The sequence below is a fragment of the Montipora foliosa genome, chromosome 1 (genome assembly GCF_036669935.1).
Source record: "Montipora foliosa isolate CH-2021 chromosome 1, ASM3666993v2, whole genome shotgun sequence".
Taxonomy (NCBI): Eukaryota; Metazoa; Cnidaria; class Anthozoa; order Scleractinia; family Acroporidae; genus Montipora; species Montipora foliosa.
In genome coordinates this window covers 8110382-8127881 of record NC_090869.1, presented here as the reverse complement: position 1 = coordinate 8127881, position 17500 = coordinate 8110382, and the positions used below count along the sequence as shown (strand labels likewise).

Sequence of the window (17500 nt, the reverse complement as noted above, 5' to 3'; positions counted from 1 at the left end):
TCTAAAGTGCACTTCTAGAATCTTGAAGTTTGTTGTGATTGGTCTACGTAAATTCCGGCTCGTCTCAGCAGACGCTCGTGGGGGAGGAACGCGTGACGAATCCCAAAAAGTGTCTGCGTGGGAGGCTATATGTAATGCGTTGAATCCAAAACAATTAAGGAGAAAAGAAAGTGAATTTATCTTGTTTTCATTTTAAATATACATTTATTTCTGCTATTAATAAACAGCTATACAAGAAAATCTTAAGACTTATGAATCCGCCTAACTATGTCGCTTGGAGTGAAAGTACTATTCATTGGCACTAACTTTTCTTCAATCAAACTTCGCCTTCATTAGCTCTCAGTCTAAGCACAAGTCCATAGGAACACAAAATGCTATGAAACAGATGCAAAGCTTAATACAGGGATAGAAACTTGAACATTGCTTACAACGTTATCTCCCTGATCACCGTATGCTGTCTCTTGCCATAGACATTGCTCCCCTTGTAGTTTCAGGACAGTGTCAATGAAGTGGCGACGCACAGTTATCGGATCATATTCGTGGCGTCCGTTTGGATTTTGACATCCCTCACGAGTACAGCCACACGGGAAACCGTCCCGATCAACTTGGCAATTAATTCCGTTCACATAACAACTACAAGACTCTGGCTGACAAAATCCTTTGCAAGAACATCCGCAAATTTGCCGCGAATATCTAATTTGCATACACTCAATGGCCTCTTGTTTGTTGATTTTCGTTACGCCGGCCGCTTTCAAAATGTCCTTGCGGTCCTTCTGAGGAATTGGCATAAAGCAATGTTCTTCCTCGCTATCCGCACTGTCATATGAATGTTCACTTTCACTTAAATCGTCGTCCGAAATAAGCACCCTTTCGACATAAATGTGTTTGTGTTTCATCCCAAGGGTTGTTCCTCCGTTTGACGGTACACACGTATAACCTTGGGTGCGGGGAAAATGGAACACTGTCCGCTCGCTAAAACGAACTCTTCGATTTCTCTTCGCTCGCCGATAGTCCTCTACATTTCCCAAGCTATCGGCGCTGTCGGAACTTGCAGTACTCAATGAATCTTCCTCGTCATGTTTCCTTTTTGACATGTTTAACTGTCCCGGAAAATCGGCCTCAAAGGGAAATTACCAAAACGATGGAAATTTTCGCGTTTTGTTGTCTATGTAAATTTTACATATCTAGAGCAGGTGTAACAATAGCAGTGGCAGGGAAATATCATTGGACAATGGACGTATTTAGCTCTGCCGTCAATGATTAGAAAGCTGGTCGAATCTCATATATTATTTATCGCTGATTGGATAATTCACTCCACGCAGAGGCTCTTATTGGCCGCAGAACAAAGATGTACTTTCAAATAAGGGTGCTTGCCACGTCTGAAGTGTTGTCACACACTGAAAGCAGACTTTTTCTAAACTCGGCACGACACTAAGATCAGTTCAATTTTAAGATTTAACCAAAACGGTTTTTCTAACCCAAAAAATAAATCTGTGAAGTGTCAGAAATGAAATCTATTCATGTATAGCGCACTTGATCGATGCGACGATAAAAAGCCGACGACATACCGAGTTTGAAAATACTCTCTCGAGAGAATATTCTTAGTAGCAATTTACAACATAAATTCAGATGCCCATCCTCTCCTCTTTTAATCTTCGCACAGCCGAACTGACCCAAAAAAACCAAACCGCCTGCAATGCAGGATATTTGTTACACTGATCCCAGAATTTTTTCGCACTCTTCATTTATCACACGATGAATGAATGAAAACCTTTATTGCCTATTTTGAAACAAGTGGCGAAATACATTTTAAATATACCATTGGTATTGGGGACCATAAAAGGTTTCACCCTCGTTTCTCCGTGCCTCCGGTTGAATAAAATGGGAGTTGAAGAAACTAAACGAACTATGGGGTATTTAGTTTCATGAAAAAAATACATTTTATTGTCCATTTCAATCATTTTCTGGATTTTACCTCTTGTCATGATGGTCAAGGCAATCCACCATTATGTTGAACAGCCGTTTACAAACTATTAACGAATATTAAACAATTTTGAAAGTTGCTTTCAAGGAGTCAACATGGCCATACAGAATGAAGCGCGTTCGCTTACTGTTCTGAGGAAACAGTTTGAAATGTTATCATAAAAAGACTGATCGAACAAATGGTTGGTGTGAAAAGTTTCAAATGTTTCGCTGCAAGGTTGTCGATGGCCTGTCAAAGCCTCGAGATTAACTGTCATCACTGTGCACGTGGTTGTGCTTTACTTGCTGCTTGTATATTTAGTGACGGCCTTGGTCCCCTCGCTAACTGCATGTTTTGCAAGTTCACCTGGCAGAAGTAATCGCACAGCTGTTTGGATTTCACGCGAAGATATCGTGGACTTTTTGTTGTAGTGTGCCAAACGGGATGATTCCACTGCTATTCTCTCAAAAATGTCATTCACAAAGGAGTTCATAATACTCATAGCTTTTGTCGAAATCCCGGTGTCTGGATGAACTTGTTTAAGAACTTTGTAAATGTAAGTCGCATAGCTTTCTTTTCGCTTTTTGCCTCTTTTCTTGTCGCTGGGTAGGGATGGTTTCTTCTCAGCGGTCTGCTGTTTTTCACTCTTATTTTTACGGACTTTCGGCGCCATGCTCATATGAATTGCCTTTCCAAAACAGGAATTGATGTGACTTCTTACCACATCATACCATGATACAAACACGATAGTCTGATCTAGCTCCGCGATTTATATCGAAATGATGATCAATCTCTGTGCACGCGAATCGAAATTAGTGTAATCCGATTGGTTCTCCTGCGCGATCATTTGTTGCGTCATCCAACAGCTTTTTTAAAACCCCAACAGTAATGAAACCATTTCATGCAGTTAACACGCAGCTCTTTACAGCTTCTGATTTCAGTTTAATTGGCTTAGGACAAAGCTCTATTATGTTTAGGGTTCATTGTTTCTGTTGTCGATTTTTTGAGCACATTGTTTCCTGAACCAATCACAAGTCGCCTTGTGGTCAGGGATAATAACAATAACAGCATTACACCAACGGTATGACCTCGTTTGACAGTCGGGAAGTGAGATGCAACTTTTTAAAATCAGCTTAACCCTTTAACTCCCAATAGTGTCACTTATAGATTTTACTCTGTCTAACGCCAGACGATTTTACTCGTCAATGGGGAACCCCACGGGGCTCAAAGGGTTAAAGAGAAATTCATTAACAGCAATCAACGTAGAGTTTAAGAGTTAAGGTTAGGGTTAGAGTGAAAGAGGGAGGTCGCATGTTCTCTGTAACAACCTCAAAATGTTGGAATCATCTTCCGCTTAGGACACGTACCTCATCATCTGTAAATATTAGGCTGATTTAGCAACAGAACGGGAACGTCAGTGGCAACGTCGCGCGCAGCAAAACTACCAATGAGAATTTAGAATAGAGAAGAAAAGAGTGGAGTCTACTCTATTCTGAATTCTCATTGGTGTTGTTTCTGCGCGCGCCGTCGCCACTGACGTTCCCGTTCTGTTGCTAAATCAGCCTAATATTTCAAATAATACTTTATATAAACATCTTAAATTAAGTCAGATTAGATATATAATTTTTAGCCCTTTTTTAAATAATCATTTTTAGACTCTGTAATTACAGGTAATTTCGTCAATTTGTATGCAAGTTTTGATTAGTTTTTACAATGTAATTTAGCATAATATACTCCATATAACTTATATTTTTAATCTAGAGGGCCACAAGTTTACTATTTCTTTTTTTCTTTTATATGATAGCCTCATTAAATAAGGTTTGATTGATTGATTGAATCAAAATTGCGATCGTGACAAATGTATAAGAGAACTAATTCTAGTCAGTTTCGGTGTCTGGGTAACTAACTGGGCACTACATGTAACTCATTCATTCTTATTGTACCGAGCCAAGTAAAGGGGTTGATGTAGTGCGCCGATCAACTCGAAACGTCAACATCCCCCCCCCCCACCCATCGGGCAAAGCCCGGGATTTAAACTCTTGAAGATTGGATCGTTCAAATTCCCACCCCCTATCCTATCGTCGGATTTGCCTGTCATACCCTACTAAAGAACAATCGTCGTCGGCTCCTGCCGTCTTTAATAAAGACCTTTTGAAGACCTTTTTTGTGAGCCAATCGCTCCCAAATGCTACATCTCTTCCTTTAAACTCTTCCATCTCGTCCAAACACGTGTTTTGCCGGAAAAAACGTCGGAAAAGTCATTTGAAACCTGACACTTCCGATTCAATTTTCCCCACCCAACGCAGGCAAAGATCAACTTCCCCACTCTCCCCGCACAGAAGATAGTGAAATGCGCGGGGTTTGCCGGGGGGGGGGGGGGGGGGGGGAGATGTTGAAGTTTTGATTTGATTGGCGATTGCCTTATGTTTATTCCTTTAAAACCCTCCACTCGAGGATACATTTAGCGAAGCAATTGTGGCCACTCCACACTCAATCTTCGGTGTCGATAATGACGTAAGAAACTTCGTTCCAAGGGTTTCCTCGCTGTGCGAAAATTAAAAGTATAGCGACTGAGAAAGAAGGAGGGGGGGGGGGGGGGGGGGGTAGGAGGATTCTACAGCTGTGCAGGAAGATCACAAGGTGTTTGGAACACGAGGTGTTTGTTTGATGTTCTGCTAGATGACATCAGAAGTAGTTGTACATCATAAATCACTCTACCATCTAGATAGCCACAGTAAAATCCATTGACACATTATAATGCCAAGAATTAAACTCATATAAGGTAGAAATGTTTAAATGAAAACACTTTCTTGATAAAAAAACACGTTTTTGGGTAACAGTGAATTAGATAAAAAAATTGACATGACATGGCTATAACACGTCTATTCACTATGTTCTCCTTGGCCTGTTATCGAGACTGTAGCTCTCTCTCCGGATCTTGGAACAAGGAAAGACATTTGGTTGATATAGTTACTAAACACACCAGAGATAAATCTTCGGCAAAGAGGATACTGGACGTATGACCTTAATTGCCCTCTTTTGTATAGTGTCTGTCCTTTCCGACGAGTTAATCGGAATGTCTTGCCGTGCTTGCATCCCATGTTCTAAAATTGACCGAACATTCCTTAGATACGCTTAAAAGAATTAGTCCTGTGACTCAAGTCCAGGACATTTCAGTATCCTTTGAGCATATATGCGATTGAGGAGATCTAGAATAGCCCAATTTCGAATTCTCACGGCTGGACTGGATATAGCATGAAGTGGAGTCTAATACAGGCCAATCTTTTCACACACAAATTAATCTGGCCGCAATACCTTCCATTTCATGCTAGATCCAGTCGAGCCATGAAAATTCGAAAATGGTCTATTGCATCAATGTGGCAGACGTCACATAGCAAAAACGCAAAAGTATGCACAAAAAAAAAAGAATTTTAATATGAAAATAACAAAATAACAGGACGTACCGTGAGGATTGGTACATAAAACTTTCAAAGGGAGGCATCAAAGGTCCTTACCCATGATAATTGAATACTTTTACGATGAAAAATACCGGTAATCATCTTGAAATTGATAAATGTTTATCGTCTGTTATATTTATGGTCATGTTTACATGGAAATAAAAAAAAATTACGAAAGACACGAACACAATGCAGAAGCAACTTTGGGGATTTTATGTCTGCTTGGAGTAGATGGCAAAGAAACATAACGAAATGTAAAACGCTCAATCTGGTGTGTGATATTTTTGTAATTAACCCAAGCATTCTTGACCTAAACAATGCAAATTTTCTTTAAAATCACGTTTTCCGAATAGGGTATTGAAAGCAACCATTAAGGCTGTCAATATATATAAACCTCCAGGAAATGAAGTTTGCGGCGTGAAAAATCAGCATGCCTAAATGCACATCCTCTTGCACACTGATGGTAAAAGCAAACTTACCCTTTCTGTATCTTCAGTGAAATCGCATTCGAAATGTCGGAGAAAGTGATCTATGCATTCAGCTGTGCATACATAGATCAGATTTGAACCCACGACCCAACAATATCTAACAGGATGCTCTAAACACTGAACGATTGGAGACTGTGGTGAGCAAGGCTAATCTATGTGCTATTAACCAGAGCCGCATCACACAGTTAAGTAATCAAATCAACAGACCTCAGTTGTTCAAATGGTGGACAACGCTATCCAGTGGATAGCGCTGTCCACCTTCCTATCAAAGGGGCCATTATTTCAGCCCATAACTGCAATGCACAGTCACATTAATTAAGCATCAGAGCCATCGTTCTGTGAGAAATACCATGGTGCGTCAGTTAAATCTTATGCGTAATGCGACTCAGTGACTGCATGATGTGATTCTAGTCAAAGCCACCTACTGTCCTCACTCACCTTAGTCTCCAGAAGCTTAATAGTTAGAGCATCCAACAAGATCTTTTAGGGTCATGGGTTCAAATTTTATTTGGGACTAAGATTGTCCATATGATTGCCATATATACCTTGTGTCTTTTAGAATTGATTTAACCTCGTAAGTGAGTGATATCTTAAATAGAATGATGATGATGATAATTATTATTTGACCCTTTCTTCACCTTTTTCATCTCTAAAAATACCAATAACAGATTTTCATCTGGATACTGCCAGATGATTTCCCTAATCTATAGAGGCACTCTTGGAGAGGAAAGGCTACATTCCATTAAAAAAAGCCATCAATTCTTAACACAAAAATTCCAAAAATATATTTTCAGTGTACATTATCAGTAATACTAGTCTTAAAATACCAAAAGCAGGAAAGTTAATTAACATAAATTAGCGATGGCGCAACACCATCTGAAAGAATCCACCACAAAATTAAGTCGAATGTACAAATACAGCTTGATATTCATGAAGAATGAGCAGTTATGGAACTTCTATTTAACAATTAGACCCGCAGCCCGCAAGGGCTACGGGTCAATAGCCAATGAGGTGAAGCCGAATGGGCTATTGACCCGTGGCCCTTGAGGGCGAAGGGTCTAATTGTTTTAGTATCACCCAACTTAGTCGGACAGAAAAGGCAATAACAAAGTTAGCAAATGCAAGTTGAAGAAATATTTATTTGGGAACAAAACGGAGGAAAGCGTCACGCTTTTCGCTACTCGAGGACTATTACTAATAGTCCTCTGGTAGCATAGCCAATCAAAATACAGGATTTGCATTAGTCCACTAGTTGGGTGATACTAAATAATGATATTAATTACTACCATTCATAAATTATGCCTTGTCATTGCAATAGCCCCATAATAACGGGCACTTATAATTATGTTCAATGAACTTATTAGATTTCCAAGGAGGCTTGGTTGCTATGTCAAATTTCATCTTAAGAGAAAAAAATGCATGTACAATAACATTTTTGAGCACTAATGGAACACTTAAGATTTCTCTTGAAAGTGACTGATTCTGCTACAAAGCTCAAGCTGCTTCTCCTTCATGTGTTGCTATACAATCCTATAATTAAGGAAAAATACAACATGTGTAAGAGGTCACTGTTGAACGACATTGTTATCATCACTGATATCTTCACAACCACCACAAAAAGAAAAAGTGCAATAAATTTTACAGTCATCGTTCAAGTATCCCCTAAAAACTCTTTACATTAAAAAAATAATGAGTCTGGTAGACACTGTTCAATACCAGGTTGAATTTCAAATAAGTCACTCTTTCAATGCGTGCTTATCATGGTTGTGTTCCTCAGTCATCAGAAAAAACAACTGACTAAAATAAAATAAAATAAAATAAAATAAAATGAATACCTCGTTTGATGCCCATTGAGTTTGTCCCTTTTTAACGCTCTCTGATTTACCACTAGTCCCTTCTTCGCAAGAAAATCCACGAGCTACAGCCACAGCATTACATTCAGTATCTAATCTCTCTCCATTTTCTACAAATTCATTCCATTTTGTTGTACCAACAGTGGCTTCCATGTCAGCGTCATCTGTAAATGCATGACGACCATCTTGCAATTGTTCTACACTACTACTGAAATCTCCACTTTCTTTTGAATCGTCTAAGGGATCACTGCTTATTTTGCCAATTTCATCTTTACAATCAAACTCTTCCCCATGGAGACAGACATTACTCCCCATGTCGTATTCTACCTCAGCAGTATTATAAGATGATACAGCCTGATGGTCCTCTTCACATATTAAATCCAAGGCTTCTTCCTCGACACCAGCAAAATATCTTACATCCCTGTCTGAATCATGCTGAAGCCTCTGTATAGCTGAATTAATTGCTGCTCTTCCTTCACCATCTATGTCTTTAAAGTAATCTATAGACAAGCAAGACACCGCTAATCACACATAACATAACTTTATACAAATATGCGCTGGCTTATATACTTTGCTATCGAATTGTTGGTAAGTTTTGTGTGAACAGCTGTATTTAACAAGTACCGGTATAAACTTTGCAGCTGAGTAGCCAAGCCATTATAACCCGCAATGACATTTCCACAGCAACTCAATGTAGATTTAAATAACTATTTTAGAGACGCAGATTATCTGGTATAAGGGTGCGTTTGATTGGGAAATCCGGATTTAGATCTTATATCTGGATCTTCGGATTTACAATCGGACACAAAATGTGTTGTTGGCTATTTCACTAATTGGAAATCCATGTCAGGAAGAATTTCAATTAGCCAAAATCCGCGAGAAAATCCGTTTTCAGATTTTGTCTGATTGGAAATCGAAGATCCAGATTTTAAGATCTAAATCTGGATTTCCCAATCGAACGCACCTTAAGTAAATAAGGATCCGGGAAATTTGAGATACAACTCAATCACTGCAAATTAGAACAAGCCGAGAGCGTTAAGATGTTGGGCCTCGAGTTAGATGAACAACTTAGTTGTGATGCTTATATTGACTGCTGATGTAGGACGTTATCAACGCGTATTGGCATATTTAACAGAATTAGGGCTTATTAGCCAAGAACGGAGCGTATATTGTATTATAATTCTTTAATTAAACCATTGGAAATCGAAGATCCAGATTTTAAGATCTAAATCTGGATTTCCCAATCGAACGCACCTTAAGTAAATAAAATAACTGTAGAGAAATGTGTAGAATGAATGATTATTGAAGTTCTCAAAAACTTATCTCAGCTTGGCAAAGGCCCCTATCACCATCACTGATGCACATATAATATGATAAGATGTTGATATAACATCCAGTAGAAAAAGGAACAAGACTGGATTCTCAAAATGCGATGTTGAATGTTTATACAGAATTGCTAGACTCATACCGCGCACCGGATAAGGACGATAAGCCGGAGGTCCCGTCTCACAACCCTTCAATGTTAATAATCCTGTGGGACGTAAAAGAACCCACACACTTGTCGCTAAGAGTAGGGCACGTAGTTCCCGGTGTTGTGGTCTGTCTTCTGTTGGTTATCATGGTTGGGAGGGTAAAAAAGGGGCCACAGTAATTGGCGCAAGCTGTTGTGGCGCTCTGCCAGCTTGGCAAAGTTAATAAAAAAAAAAAAAAATTAAAAAAATACATCGAAAGGTTTCAGTGATGCTGGCTTCTAGCAGTACACTACCACCTAGCTGGTCTTTCAACGCTGTTTTTGAATCTAACCCCAACATGACAAAAAAATTAAACTGAAATATGTCCTCTTGTGGAAAACCCCCTCTAATGCTATGTAATTGAAATCATACCTGACAGCAAAATGCCTTGGGCCAAAGTCCTTGCCAGACTGAGTCGCACATTTGGAACAGGATCAGCAAGAAGAAATAACAAGCTTGGTAAGAACTCTTGGCTGAACTGTTCCCCTGTCTCAGCATTTTGTTCCAAAAGATTCTCACAAAGCTGTGCATATCTAGGAAATCAAGGAAGAAACTGTGAGGCCAGTGGGGTGTGTACGTTAACTGCCAATTAAGTGAGCAAAAAACTTGAAATAACAAATGAAAACAAAGAATTGACTTTCAACTGAGTTTTATGGTTATGGTTCTGGTTCTGGTTCTGGTTTATGATTTATATACTGCACATAATAACAAAGTCTCATGGCGATTTACTACAAGCAATTTTCGAAATATCAAATATTCAGCTTGATAGTGAGGCATTGAGGACAAAAACAAAGAAAAACGTTGGAATGAATGCGAAATATATTTGCATATCATACACTTCCCTTTTTAACGATGAAATGATATATGAAATGGATCATATATGAACTGCGGATATGAAATTAAGTGAAGCTATGATTCTCGCAGTTATGAACTCAATTTTTGCAAATGCGTAAAGAAGCCTGAAAAATTCAGGACTTCAACGGGGTTTGAACCCGTGACCTCGCGATACCGGTGCGACGCTCTAACCAACTGAGCTATGAAGCCACTGACTTTCCTTTTTCTTAAAATATCGAAAAAGGCCTATTCTTTCTCTGGGGTGAGATCGGACGTCAGCATATAAAGGCGCCTCCGGGAGCCCGTATCAGTCCATATTTGATCTCATCCACCCACCCAACCCAGGAATGAGAAAGGAGGACAGACCACAACACCGGGGGTCTCCCCTCTACTCTTCACGAACAGAGTGAGGGTACGTTATTGACCACATTGTTGATGAACAGGAAAGGTTGCGAGACAGCGCCTATGGTTTAAAATCCTAATCAGAGAGGACTTGAAAGTCTAACTATCTGAGGGTGTAATTAGAAAGGCAGCACTTTCTCCCCAGTTACCTCAAGACCCTGATTGTTGCTCTGGCTGGAAACGAATTCACGACCTCCTGCATGGCAGCTCAGTGCTCAACCAACTAAGCCACCGGTGCACAGTTTTATTAACAGGTGCGCGAGTTTTATGAACAGTTGGTAAATTATCAAGATTGCTACTCAATGATTACTAGTTACATACTCACGCTTGGCGTCTGGTCCACTGTGGGCTATGAGCAAATTTATTGATGATGTCACATACATACTTATGTACAGGACCATCTTCGGGGCAAGTGTGCAGTCTTTGAAGTAAAACACCAATCTAAAGAGATTCGAGAAATAAAATCTGGTATCTGGTTTGTGAAGAAGGAGGTAGTTTACCACTTACAAAAGGAAGCCATTTGTTGAGCATAAGCCCCTCGATGGAAAATTCTTCTAACACTGGTGTACAATGATATGATGTGTTTATTATATCACTATTGCAACTTGGAAACTGAATTACAGTACAGTAATATGTCACAGAAAATACCTGCTAGACACAACAATAATATTAATAATAATAATAGTTATAGTACATAATAATAGCTAAATAATCATAAATTATCATAATTTACTCAACTTCACGGTTATAAACTATGCAAAACGTTTTCTTCAGGATATGAGCTTTTGAGACCAAGTAGGTTCAAAGATCTTTGTTCATGGAAAAGGTCCTTCATGGGGTCTGCCAGTTTCCTTCGCTTTCGTAATCAATGCACTGAAAGGGGCTGAAAGCCAGTTACAGCAAGTGCTTCTGCATAATTACGTTGGAGTAAGAAAACATGGAGAGCTTTGTTCTGTAATGACTCTATATTACATCAGATAAATAGTCAAGTTGAACCTTAACTTGAGAAGCACTCAGTTATGCTGCTCATTAACTTGAGGTTGTTAAAATAACATTAGCAACACATAGGAGATAGCTGCCTTGTTAAGCATTGCAGCATGACTTCGTCTATGGTTGTCTCCCTGTATGGCCACTCCTTTTCTATTGCACTCCTTTTGCCAATTCATGAAAATTTACTGCCTGAGAGATTGTGGAAAAGCAAATAGCTCCTTCTCAGATTTTCCAAAAAAAAAAAAAAAAGTACTTGGATGGGTCCAAACTAGATTCACATTTCACATTCAATTCATTTCTTTTTTGATACAGTGGTAGCTGTGGTGATGATGATAGTAAAAATAATAATGACACTAAACCTATATGGAAGCTTGACGGAGCAAGTATTAATTGGCTACCTTGGCCAGCCACCTTACATTGCAAAGGCCTTTAAACAGGCAAGAGAAAAACTCTGGTCCTACTTCCACGCCACTAGTTTTGCAAATGAACTTGCCTTAATTGGCTCGTTGTGCAATTTTTTATAAGAATATACTCAAAGGGAGTTAATTACAGTGAGCGGCAAAAGGAATATCTCAAGTCAAAAAAATGAGCGTACCCTAGGTTGCCTGTGGTACGTGTTACACAAAAACAGAAGGCACTGAGTTGGGTGGTATTGAACTGCAGCGTTTCAGTTATTTTTTTCAAGTGGGGGGTCATTAAGACCACTTGAGGGGTCACCCAGACGACGTGCCAGCAGAGACCCTTTGGCTCACTCATTTAATGATTTTGTAATCTCCTGTCCCATTTTGAGGTCTTTTAGTTTTTTAAGCTTAAGTAAGAAATTCAGTTTTAAAGATAACAAATCACGCTTTTGAGTAAAACTCACTCATTTCTTCTTTAAATAGTCTGCAAAAAAAACTAGCTGCAAATTGCTCTGACGGACGTTTTCCTGCATGTCATGCATGTCTTGCAGTTGCACTAAGCAAACGCTTATTGCACACACTAAGGAAGGACTGAAGATGTTGTTTCCGCTTCATAATTCCTCTTCTTCTCAGTCTAATCTGATGCCAGGTCCAAAAACTTTTGGCTTTACGTTTGCACCAAAAAGTACCGTAAAAGCCGGGAGTTAACAGTAAAAGACAAGCCAAAAAGACAGATGAAGAAAAATATAACATAGCTTTTATATCTAACCTTGAATCGAATTCTCATCGAAAGATTAATGACAATCGATCGCAAAAAAACACGAAAATCTCTGCAGTCTCAGACTTCCATGAATCAAGGAGAAGGTCACATTTTCTGAAGTTGTCGGAAAAAATGCGAGGTTAGTAGTGCCCGAATTATAAGGTAGCCGAGTGGTCCCTGGCTAACAGAGTCCAACTCAATAATGAGAAATGCAAAGAGCTCCGAATCTCTTTTGCTAGAAATAAGGCAATATTTGAGCCAACTAGGGTACATGGCAAAGAGCTAGAGCTTGTTGATAGTGCAAAGTTACTAGGAATAACAATCACAAGTGATCTATCATGGAACACCCATGGTAAATCATGTTATCAAAAAGACAGGCCAAAGGCTATACTTTTAAGTTCAGCTAAAAAGGGCCAAGGTTCCCTGCGATGACTTAGGGTTATTTTACATCACGTGTAAGATCAGTTCTAGATTATGCGATCCATGTGTATTATTAGTCACCCCAAAGTATTAAGTTATGAATTAGAGAGTCCAGAAGAGGGCTTTAAAAATCATGTTCCCTAGCCTCAGTTACGATGAAGCTCTTACTCCCACGGAGATAGCGCCGCTTAGCGTCCACCACAGTAATATTTGTGCTACGCTTTTCAATGAGATCCTAAGTGATTCAGATCATAGGCTATGGGCATTATTGCCGCCTTCACATCAGGCCTGCAAATATTCGCTTCGACGAACACGCAAATTCGACATTCCTAAAATAAACACGAAACGCGCAAGAAATAGTTTTATTATTAAGTCAAGTTTTAATATTAAATACGGTATAAATTAATTGTAGATCTTGTAAATAGCTTTTCGAAAGTAATAGTACTTTATTATGTAGCATATTATATATTTAGGAATTTTGTTATTATTTACATTTTAACGGTACGCAATTCAGCCCTTGGCTGCCATGTATTGTTCTATCTCATGATGTTCTGTCAAAAGGAAGAAATCGATCACGTGCTAGGCAACCATAAAGGTGCACGTGATCACTTTGTGTACAGGAAAGAATGTTAATCGTCGTCTTTAGAGTGAAACAACGTATTTTTTAGCCAAGAAACTTCCGTCTTTGGGTTTTTAATTTTGTTGTAATATTTAACTGAATATTTACATTTCATCTGTCGGGTCTGGAAGCCTTCTTTATCGGGTTCCTCACAAACGTATCAATTTTGACTTCAGCGTGAACTATTACACAATCATGACGTTGAGCGGCCAATTAAAAACAGAGTTTGCAATTGAAAATCTAAACATCTATGAGATACAAAAACAGACTCGTGAATTATCGCATATCACAATTGCTGACAAGCACATAAGCAAACGAACTGGTTAAAGACGGTGACTACTATTGCGCATATGTTCTGCGCATCTCGAGATACTCGGATTTGCTATGGCGCGGTTCAAAATTATGCAGAGAAAGCAGAACTTACCAAGTAATCTCGGTACCCAAAAAGAAAATTGGGGGTAAACCACGCATTTTTCAGAGACACCATACATTGCTTTGTATTTTAAAGCTCTTTACAAATATTGTTGATAATTATCTTTGAAAAATGTGTGGTTACCCCCAATTTTCTTTTTGGATTTCAATAACACTTGTTAAGATCTGCTTTTCCCGCATATTCAGTTAAACCGCGCAAACATACCTTTGAATGAGTAGGCACCGTCCTTAATTACTATCTGAATGTTTTTAAGTTGGATTAAAACGATCTATTGTTGAAAAATCCTTGTGTCAAAGGAGCTATGTCACGCATTTCATGTAATTTCATGACACTCAAAATTCGCAAAACGCATGGGTAATGTAAACAATCTTCCAGTTTATTGCTCCTTCAAGTCGAAGCAATAAACTGGATTGACCAGGAAATTAAAGAAATATTGTTTGCTTCCCAAATAATTTCACGTTGAAATCTTGGCTACCTATAATCATTTGTCAGAAAGAAAAAAATTCCTGTCTCCTCGCGAATCACATTTCAACCCTGTATGCTCGAATATTACACAACATGATGAATTCACCGAGGGAAAATGTCACAAAAACCTTTCCAGCGAAAAATTTGTTTAAAAGAAACAAGATATTTGCTATTAGAGGCAAAACCCTTCCTATTTCATTGCGTGCGTGAAGACAAGAAACTCAATCGGGTCAAGTTACCATGCGCAACAAATAAAGAACTTTTTCCATGATAATGAAGCACAAAATAGACAACAAGCTTTCTTTCAAATAATTCTTGGCTGTCACATTTCCAATTATTGTTTACCTGAAGGCTGTGCAGAGTTGAGCACAAAATAAAATATAACAAGAATTAGTGAAATTTCCAGTTGTTACCAGAAGACTGTGCAGAGTTGAGCAAAAAATGCAAATAACTACAAATAGCCAGACAACAGCGATCACAAATCCACTTAAGGTGCTCGATTTTTGTTAAAGCCATAAGTTACCAGAGAATTTTCCATTTGTTTTCAGTGTTGTACATAACACCACAATTGGTAAAATATTGGAAATACAGTTCACTTTGATACGACTTGACGGGCGAAAGATTGTTGTCGAAGTCCATTCCTCAGCGCATTTAAGATTCCAGACATTTACTTTGCACCGCCTGTCTTGGTTATCCAATTGACGTTCCATTTTTGAGCTCCATCAGGTATATTTTGTTTAAAGACCCACCAAAACGCCATTTGACTTCGACGCCATCGCAGGTTAATAGACCAATTTCGATATATTAAAATTCAGTCTCAAACAAAAGACATCATCTCGGGCTCTGGGGAATAAAATAAGGATTTGTATGACTTTATTCCCCAGAGCCTCGAGATGATGTCTTTTGTTTAGGACTGAATTTTAATATATCGAAATTGGTCTAATAAATATTCTACTGTGTCCACCACAGAAATCTACGCATTTCTACTTCCCTCTGAAACCTACCAAAATACGCGCAGAGGACCCTGCACAAAGACACCACTTAGCAGGGGAGTGACAGGAAATACTTTCCCAACACAAAAATTAGAAGAACAAAAAGAAAACGACTAAATTTACCCCGTGTTCTGACTGGATTGCCATATGGCAACCCAGTAATGACAACCTACATACATGTAGCTGGCAGAGTTCATTAATAAAATTATGTATTATGTTACTTTCCACTGTCGGAATACTAACCAATTTAAATGCTATTGTCCTAACATCAGCTACTCTGTCTGTAGCAAGGGAAATGGCGATAGGACAAATGAATTGCAGTACTTGTTTGGGTGCATACAGCTCACAAAGCAACATTAATTGCCTAAAAATGAAACAGTATTAATATAAGTTAAATTACTAGTAGTAGCAATCGCTAAGTGCCAATGAGACAGTCAATAGACGGAATGCATAAATGGCGGCCAAAAAAATATTTTTTTGTTTATGTGCTAATTAGCCTCACTAGCCTCGTTTGCATGGACAAAATACACAAGAGAGGTTGCTTGAGAGCGAGGTTAGTGAGTTCCATTAGCACATAAACAAAAGATACATTTTTGGCCGCCATTTATGCATTCGGTCTATATCATAATAGTTTGAAGATTGTATCAGAGTGCTATTCATGGAACAAAACTAAACAGTGGTTGTATTTTTTTGATTTCAAAGTACGCATCTAACAATATAAATGTAAGAAAAACCCTTGCATAATTTTGTATCTCCAAACAAACATGTAATGTCGATAATGTTTTGCAAATCATATTGAAAGCACTGCGGGTACTTTTTGAACGGCCGTTAATTTTAACAAGAACATACAATAATTAAGTTAGATAAAATCAAAGCCATGTAATAAAATCGCCAAAGACGTTTCAGTGTGAAACATGTCATGGGGAATCAAACTCTCTTGACCCACACCTGACGGTTGTTCACTTGGAGGAATTATTTTATTTTGTCAGGTACAGCCATGAATTACTATGTCAAATTGATCGTTTTTAATTTTTTTTTGTGCGTAGTTTTTACAGACAATAATATTTACCTATGAAAATTAAATTAAATTGTTCACAACAACAAACTGTTTCTACTCGACAATGGCACAGGAGCCCGAAATTGACCAACCGGGGCCGATAAAGAACACAGTGTAACTGCTAGTTCACTCAATAGTACACCTTATTCCAAAAAAAAAAAAAAAAAAAAAAGGGCCGCCATTTAGATATTCCTTTTCTTTTTATTGAAATTAGACCGTGATGCCTCGTTCAAGGCCAACTAGTCTTTTGAATTTTCAGGCTCATAGAACGAGGCATCAAGGGCTTATTTGACATAAACAACAAAAGAATATTGTAAAATTGACCGGACCATTTTGGGAATAAGTTATATAGCTGGTTCTGGAAATCACTAATAGAGTAGCAAAAATGTTCACAACACAATGGTCAGAGAGAATGGGGAAATACAAATGTGTTGTTCACTCACAATCATAAATATTCACAGTGAACGATGTCGCGTCAGGTCAGTTTGTCTAATGAAATCACATATCAAAAAATGTGCTGTCATTGGGTCTTGGAAGTCACATGATATGCAGCCTTTGTTCCCTTACCTTATCTTATATTAGAGTTTCTCTGGGACCGCCCAAAATGTTTTGTTCTCCATATCACAACACTCTGGTGCTTCGGCTCTATTAAGACAGGCAGGTGCAAAAGTGGGAGTAGATCAACTCGGATATGGCCTCACACTCGGTATCAACCGTAAAAAATATGCACGCATTTTGCCTACGTATATGGTAGTGCGAGTAACACAGCGCTTTAGCCCATATTGTCAAACTGAGCAGCGATGTTTGTCTCTCACAGGACATTCAAGCTGTCTTCGCGTAATATGTAGCTCTAA

The 17500-nt window shown here is 38.6% G+C and overlaps 2 protein-coding genes across 2 annotated transcripts; both read right to left on the bottom strand.

The window, feature by feature from the left end:
• Positions 1-139: 139 nt before the first annotated feature.
• LOC137974640 (cysteine/serine-rich nuclear protein 3-like) lies at positions 140-1206 on the bottom strand. Its single transcript, XM_068821562.1, has one exon. It carries the CDS (start codon positions 1092-1094, stop codon positions 375-377), a length of 720 nt encoding a protein of 239 aa, XP_068677663.1. The 5' UTR covers positions 1095-1206; the 3' UTR covers positions 140-374.
• A 5462-nt stretch (positions 1207-6668) lies between these two features.
• LOC137970423 (serine/threonine-protein phosphatase 4 regulatory subunit 1-like) lies at positions 6669-15975 on the bottom strand. Its single transcript, XM_068816973.1, has 5 exons — positions 15833-15975; positions 10835-10950; positions 9646-9806; positions 7745-8262; positions 6669-7439 (listed from the first exon to the last, which is right to left on the bottom strand). Exons 1-5 carry the CDS (start codon positions 15944-15946, stop codon positions 7404-7406), a joined length of 945 nt encoding a protein of 314 aa, XP_068673074.1. The 5' UTR covers positions 15947-15975; the 3' UTR covers positions 6669-7403.
• Between the last annotated feature and the right edge of the window lie 1525 nt (positions 15976-17500).

Bases quoted from the DNA above. Each gene is read 5' to 3' on its own strand.
- LOC137974640 (XM_068821562.1), bottom strand. From the start codon at position 1,094: ATGTCAAAAAGGAAACATGACGAGGAAGATTCATTGAGTACTGCAAGT.
- LOC137970423 (XM_068816973.1), bottom strand. From the start codon at position 15,946: ATGTTGCTTTGTGAGCTGTATGCACCCAAACAAGTACTGCAATTCATT. The intron at 10,951-15,832 runs GTTAGTATTCCG...GAATCTCTTTAG, and splicing joins GGACAATAGCATTTAAATTG to ATTGGTGTTTTACTTCAAAG. The intron at 7,440-7,744 runs GTATTCATTTTA...CCTTAATTATAG, and splicing joins CTCAATGGGCATCAAACGAG to GATTGTATAGCAACACATGA.